We start from the raw sequence: 7,412 nt of genomic DNA, 5'->3' as shown, positions 1-7,412 counted from the left end.
TCATAACGCTGTTTGTACTTAGAGGAGACAATCACCACGTCTGAAGCTTGGCTCTGAGGAGGCAGGGGGGGTCGGGGGCACGAAGGCAGAGAGGCTGGGTACGGGGAGAACAGTGAGATCCCTCTTGAGACCCTGGGGAAGAGCCTAGTCGAAGGCAGAAGGAGCCACAGGTCCTCGGTCTGCAGCGGGGGGGCGGGAGCGGGCACCGCGGGGCGGAGTCTGGTGTGCTGTGTGCCTCCGGACCCGAAGGACGACAGCCGAAGCCCACCCCTCCCAGGGCCTGGTCCCCTAGGAGCAGGGCTGTCTGCGGTCCCGCGATCACACGAAAGCCCTCCTTGCTCTTCCCGGCCCTCTAGTCTCCCGCCCCCGACTCCGCAGCGCTCTTCCTCCTCTACCGTTCCCGGTCCTCGTTTCCTGCCAGGACCCTCGCCCCTTTTACGTCTATTCACCTGCCCTCCTATGACAGGCAACGGCAGGATCTCGATCCCATAACGCATTTCGCTTAGTTCCTCCAGGTTCAGGCTCCCGACACCGCCAGCCAGACGTGCAGGTAACAGGAACCCCAGGAACAGCAGACACAACAGACTGGACAGCAGCGTTTCCGCCGCCATCTTTCGTTCCCCTTCTTATCCGGAGACACTCCTTCCGCCCTGAACCTGGCAGCGGCCTCACCCCGCCCATTAGCCTCGCAAGATATTATTGGCTGTGTGTCCTGTCTCTCACACGTATCCCATTTCCATTGGTAAACGTGACTCCGCAACTACGGGGAGGTAGACCACGATGATTAGCTAATCAATCGCTGCTCGTGATTGGTCAGAGAGAACAACCACTCAGCGATGAGATTAAGCCCCCTCCCTCCCTCTCCGACAGTTCCACAGGCACAGTCTACGCGCCCGGTTCTTTGAAGCAATTCTGGCATCCTCCCCCAGATTTCATGCTCACCTCTACTTATTGCTTTTTCAGACGTTTCTTGCAGTGTGTCTGATCCCCGCCGGGCGGAGTATGGAGGCGCGTGGATGGGGATACACCTGAGGGTTGTTTAATGCTTTTTGCAGAACACTTATTGTACAAAAGCACGCCCCTTCTCACATATACATGTTACTTCGGGACAATCGGGTAGTTCGTGTCAAAATCTTACACTATCCGGCAGTTGCCTTCCAATAAAATTATTATGAAGAAGTAATGGTGGTCAGGGGTGGTGCTGCACGCCTGTAATTCTAGCTACTCCCTGGGCAAATGTGACTCTAGTCTCAAAAAACGAAAAAAAAAAAAAAAAAAAAAAAAAAAGGGCAGGGGCTGGACGGGGTGACCCACGCCAGTAATCCCAGCGCTCTAGGAGCTTGAGGCAGGAAGATCTCAAATTCCAGTCCTGCCTGTGCGATTTAGCGAACCTCATCCTCCCCCGTCCCCCATAAAAGGGCGACCGGGGAAAGGCTGGAGACGCTGGGAACATAGCTCAGGTTAGAAAGCTTGACGAGCCGGCGCCGCGCGGGGCCCTGCGTTCGGTCCCCCGCCCTGGGCGCGCGGGGAGCGGGGTGCTTCGGGTTTAAAGGGCGAGGCGGTCAGGCTCTAAGGTAGAAAGCTGTAAGAACTAAGGAAAAGGAGACAACAGCGGCATTTTTGGAAACAGAAAAAGTAACTTGAGAAAACTGACTGCTAGCTGGGCGTGGTGGCGCACGCCTGTAATCCCAGCACTCCAGAGGCTGAGGCAGGAGGATCCTTGCAAGTTTGAGGCCAGCCTGGGCTACAACGTGAGCTCAAGGCCAGCCTGAACTGCTGGCCTTGGGAAATCCTGTCTCAAAAAATCAAAATAAAACGAACAACAACAACAAATTTAAAAAAGAAAGAAAACTGATTGCTTAACAAAATCAACAGCATGAGTATACCTTTGCAAAACCTTCTCTCGGCAGTCTCACCAGCCCAGAAGAAAAATCCCACAGATAGTTTCAGCAGGGTTCTCTTACTGAATTAGAGAATCCGGCTGTAAAAACCATCAGCCTGTATGCTGCAGCGCTCACACAGACATTTTGGTCAGCTTTTTCATGTCGTCTCTCTTATTTGGAAGCATACAAGCAAGCATCGTTAGATTATTAAAGAAAGGCTGTCATATACAAGAAAGAGGCGAGAAGCAAGCAAGAAAAGGAGATTAGAGGAAACATTGTAAAGGAAAATGTTTTTAATTTTTAAAAATTCTTCATTAGTGTTCTTGGAGAGATAAAATAGTGCACTCATGACAATAACAAGTTTATTTTGAAAGTAACTAATATTCATATAAGCTCCTCCCTCTCCTCAAAATCCTCTTGGAAATTAAAATCATGTAAGGAGAAATAATTCAATAGAAAGACTAGAGGATTAAGGTGTGGCTGTAACTCAGCGACAGAGCACTTGACTAGCATGTGTGAGGTACTAGTTTCCATTCCCAGGTGGTTTTTAGTTCTTTTGGAAAAATACCCAAGAGGGGAATAGCTGGGTTGAATGGGACCTGTAACCCTAGTTTACTGAGGAATCTCCAGACTGATTTCCACAGTGGTTGCACCAGTCTGCACTCCCACCAGCAGTGGAGAAGGGTTCCTATTTCTCCACAGCCTCGCCAGCATTTGTTATTGGTTGATTTCGTGATGGTAGCCATTCTTTCTGGGGTGAGGTGGAATCTCAGTGTTGTTTTCACTTGCATTTCTCCAAAAACCAATGATGTTGAACATTTTTTCATGTATTTATTTGCCATTTGTATTTCTTCATGTGAGAAGTGTGTATTCATCTTGGATGCCCAGTTTTGGATCCAGTCTTTGAATTTGGGGGTCCTGATTTTTTTTTTTAACTCTTTATACATTCTATATAGAAGTCCTTTGTCTAAGGGACAGTTGGCTAAAATTCTTTCCCAGTTTGTGGGTTTTCTTTTTACTCTGCTGGTGATTTCTTTAGATGTGCACAAACTTTTCAATAAGATGAGATCCCAGTTGTTGATTCTTTGAAGTATTTCCCGTGCAGTTTGGTGTTTGTTCATGAAATCTCTGCCTACCCCTATGTCTTCAAGATTTTTACCTACTTTCTCTTCCAGTAGATTTAGTGTTTCTGTTTTAATATTTAGATCTTGATCCATTTTGACTTCGGGTGGAGCATGAAGTCGAAGATCAAATTTGCTCTATTTGAAGGTAAAATTAACCAAAAAAAGAGAAAGGATTGACTCATAAAGTCAAGCATCTAAATAATAAGAGCACCAGAAAAACAATAGAGAACCAGGATGGAAGAAGTCATCAAATCAATTATTGAAAAGTTCTCTGAACTGAAGTAAGTCTCCAAATCGCAAGGGCATACTAAGCATCCAATACAACCAGTCGGATCCACACCAAGCACATCAGTATAGAATTTCAGAGCACTGGGTACAGAGAAGCAATTCTAAAAGCTTCCAAAAATTAAAAATTAAAAAGAGCAAATAGCACACATATATCAAAAGTCAGAATAATTTAAGTTTACCAACTTGTAGATACTGGAAGCTAAATGACAATAGAAAACGCCTTCACATTTTTAAGGGAAACTATTTTCAAACTCCAATTCTAGGGGCTGGGGATATAGCTCAGCGGTACAAATGCCTGCCTGGCAAGCTCAAGGTCCTGAGTTCAATTCCCAGTACCAGAAAAAAAACAAAAAAAAACAAAAAAACCCCTCCAATTCTACATTCAGCCAAACTATGATTCATTTGTGTACGCAGTATGAAGACCATTTCAGATATACAAGGTCTCAAAATATTGGAACTCTATGTATGCATTGTTTTTCAAAAACATAAGAGATTTATTACACCAAGACAAACCAGTACATCAAAAAAGAGATGTGTGGCCAGGCATGGTAGCTCACGCCTGTAATCCCAGCACTTGGGAGGCTGAGGCAAGAGGATACTTGTGAGTTCGAGACCAGCCTGGGCCACAAAGTGAGCTCAAGGCCAGCCTGAACTGCAGAGCGAGACCCTGTTTCAAAAAAGACAGAAAAAAAAAAAGAAAACAAAAACAAAACAGAGATGTGTGGAATCCAAGAATCAGGATCCAGCACCAAAGAGAGACAAAAGGAATTCCCAGGAGCCAGGTGGAGCACACCTGTAATCCCAGGACTTGGGAGGCTGAGGCAGAAGCATGCCCAAAATTTCAAGGCCAATTTGGGCTATATCGTGAGTACAAAGCGAGCCTGAACTGCACAGTGAGACTCTATATCAGGGAAAAAAAAAAAAGAATCCCCAGGGAAATGGTGAAAGGAAATACTAAGTTGTACAACAGTACAAGAGATCAACTCATTGAAATTACAGCAGTTCAAAAAAGGTGGGGTAATGTTTTTCGAGAATATAAATTGGGGCCGGGGATACAGCTCAGTGGCACAAGGACCTGCCTGGCAAGTGCAAGGTCCTGAGTTCAATACCCAGTACCAAAAAAAAAAAGAAAAAAAATCTACATGGATTTATGGAGAAGAGATGCATAACCAGAAGAATTTGGGGGCCTATTAATAAATATGTGGAAAACTAAGAGAAAGAAAAGACAATTATTAATTCTAATAATAAAAAGTTGGACAGGAAAAAACAGGTTTCTGTTTTCTTTGATATGATATGTATTTCCAAAAGAACTAAGACCAAAAAAAAAACCCTAAGAAATGGTGGAGACTAAAAAAATGCCTTCTTAAAAGCATAACAACATCAACAAGATAGTAAAAAATTAGAACCAGGCATGGTGTTGCACTCTTGTAATCCCAGTACTTGGAAGGCTGAGGCAGGAGGATCTCTGTGAGTTCGAGACCAGCCTGGGCTGCAAAGTGAGCTCAAGGCCAGCCTGAACTGCATAGTGAGACCCTGCCTCAAAAAGACAAAATAGGGGCTGGGGATTTAGCTCAGCGGCACAGCGCCTGCCTGGCAAGCGCGAGGTCGTGAGTTCAGTTCCCGGTACCAAAAAAAAAACCCACAAACAAAAGACAAAATAAATAAATACATTAACTGATTAAAAATAAATTAAGTTAGGAACTTAGAGATATTTGAAAAAATGCAGTCATAGTAACTTGGAAAGCATTTGCCAAATGTACAGACTTGAGCTTTGTCTGTCTCTTTTCCAAGGGAAAGGGACAAAAGATTCACCTGAGCTGCGGATTCTAAGAGGAGATGCGCCCTGCTGGGAACCGTTCCCAGGGAATGCCGTGAAAATCGCTGCAGTGTCCAACCAAATTGGGAGAATTACTAACCTTAAATAGGCCCTTACACAAATTTGCAATCTTATGTCAGATCCAGGAGGTTTAAAAAACAAAAGGCCAGGCCGTGAAATCTGCTTAGTTGGGGGAACAAGGTCTATTGACAGATGTCAGAACTGTGTGGAACTTGTGTGCTGTAAGTTATGAGAGAGAAAAAAACTATTTGGTTACACTGAGTATTTGGTGACCGTCATCAAACTCACATTCTCTCTTTTTTTCTTTTTGAGCCAAGGTCTCGCTATGCAGTTCAGGCTGGCCTTGAGCTCACTTTGTAGCTCAGGCTGGCCTTGAACTTGCAGCGATCCTCCTGCCTCAGCCTCCTCAGTGTTGGGATTACAGGCGTGCAGCCACCAGGCCCGGCTCCAGAATCTATCATTTTGCAATGTCAAAATCTAAAAGTAGATCTGCAAGAGCCAACATTCATTTAGCAGCAACAACAAAACTCAGCACCAACAGCTAATGGCTTCAGATGAAATCTTATTCCAGGCTTATCACCCCAGGGAGGCCCTTTGCTTCAGCAGACTGTTAGATCCAGACTTTCAGCCATCTTGTTCTGAAGGGGCCCTCATAGGCTTCATAGTTCCTGTTGTGAAAAAAAAAAAAAAAAAAAAGGTCTTGCTCCTGTGGTCTGTTTATAGATGAATGCCATAATTTTCTGGCAATCAAATTTTGGATAGATCTTAATGAAAGTATTGTTAAACCTCACCTGCTAATTGCTGCAAGCCATCTCCAGTGGCAACCAGAACCCAAATCCAGAATTCCTACTTCATTTGCTGTAGATTTTTCCGTGTTTCCTCCAGCCCAAAAGGTGACCACTTTGGCTGGGCATGGTGGTGCATGCCTGTAATCCCAGCACTCGGGAGGCTGAGGCAGGAGGATCATTGCAAGTTTGAGGCCAGCCTGGGCTACAAAGTGAGCTCAAGGCCAGCCTGAACTGCATAACGAGACCCTGTCCCAAAAAAAGATAAAAAAAAAAAAAAAAAAAAGATGACCACAATAAAAAATAAAATAAAATAAAATAATAAAAAGGTGACCATTTTCAGGATGGATTCAGCGAAATGAAAAATGCTGACATATTTTGCAATGATGCAGAAAAGAAGCTCCTGCATTTACTTAATGTAAACGATCCCAAGAGCTCCGCCCCAACTAAAGCTAGTATACCAGAGCCACACACCGCTCCGACAGCCCCTGGTACAGGGAACAGGCGTCTGATGTCTTCTCCTAGTAGTGAGATGAGGTATCAGAGGCCTTTATCACTTTGTTCACCAAAAGGGAAGCCTGTGGCCCCACCCAGATCGGCCCAGGTAACTTCAAAGTCTTGTGAGGGGGTGAAAGCAGCGAATGATCCAAAACAGGGCAAAAGGAAAATAGCCCTGGGTCTCCTGAGTCCAGTGCCTTCACGCTCACCTGTCCGTCCCACTTGCATACTTGGTTCCCTAGCCACACGGAAGGCATTTCAGCCACCACGGATTTATGGCACCAAGAGCAAAACACCTATAAAGAGAAAGGAATTGAATTCCTCTCAGATGACTCCACTTTAAAAAGCCAGTGAAGTCAGGCGTGGTGGCGCAAGCCTATAATCCCAGCACTGGGGAGGCTGAGGCAGGAGGATCGTTGTGAGTTGGAGACCAGCCTGGGCTACAAAGTGAGCTCACGGCCAGCCTGAACTGCATACTGAGACCCTGTCTCAAAAAGACTAAAATAAAAAAAAAAAAGACTAAAATAAAATAATTATGCTAACTCTGTTTAAAGAAATAAAAGGGAAACTTGAATATATATTGGAAACTATAAAAAAACTATAAACATAATATAACACATTTTAGACAGAGCCTCTAAAAAAATAAAATAAAATAAAATAAAACAGAGCCTCTAGAAATGAAAAGCATTAAGCTGCTAGGAAATCTAAAAAATGTAACCACAGGACTTACGCTTCACAGTAGGGAAGATGTTCCGAAGAGTAACTCTTGGACGGAGGAGCCACCGGGGGCCCTGCCTGGAGCATCACGCTGTGCAATGACAAAGTATTTGGTAAACGAGCGCCTGTAATAACGTGAAAAGGGCACCATATGCTCTTGAGCCTGGAGCTCTGGGGAAAGGGGCGGGAAAAGAATCAAATGGCCGGGGGCTGGGGATTTAGCTCAGCGGCACAGCACCTGCCTGGCAAGCGCAAGGTCGTGAGTTCAATTCCCAGTACA

At 44.9% G+C, this 7,412-nt stretch overlaps 1 protein-coding gene and 1 long non-coding RNA gene across 2 annotated transcripts in view; both read right to left on the bottom strand.

The window, feature by feature from the left end:
- Nucleotides 1-641, bottom strand: part of Os9 (osteosarcoma amplified 9, endoplasmic reticulum lectin) — a 24,938-nt gene extending 24,297 nt beyond the window's left edge. Inside the window, exon 1 of the mRNA XM_013520941.1 lies at nucleotides 450-641. Within this exon, the coding sequence (XP_013376395.1) occupies nucleotides 450-611 (162 nt within the window). The 5' untranslated portion in view covers nucleotides 612-641. The remainder of the gene's footprint in view (nucleotides 1-449) is intronic.
- A 5,033-nt stretch (nucleotides 642-5,674) lies between these two features.
- On the bottom strand, nucleotides 5,675-7,347 carry LOC102009915. Its single transcript, XR_262984.2, has 4 exons — nucleotides 7,146-7,347; nucleotides 6,625-6,711; nucleotides 5,924-6,081; nucleotides 5,675-5,800 (listed from the first exon to the last, which is right to left on the bottom strand). It is a non-coding gene; the product is annotated as an uncharacterized LOC102009915 (long non-coding RNA).
- Nucleotides 7,348-7,412: the final 65 nt, after the last annotated feature.

This window comes from Chinchilla lanigera, unplaced genomic scaffold, assembly GCF_000276665.1.
Source record: "Chinchilla lanigera isolate Chin_1 unplaced genomic scaffold, ChiLan1.0 scaffold00057, whole genome shotgun sequence".
NCBI classification, from domain to species: domain Eukaryota; kingdom Metazoa; phylum Chordata; class Mammalia; order Rodentia; family Chinchillidae; genus Chinchilla; species Chinchilla lanigera.
This window is presented reverse-complemented; position numbering and strand designations above follow the sequence as displayed.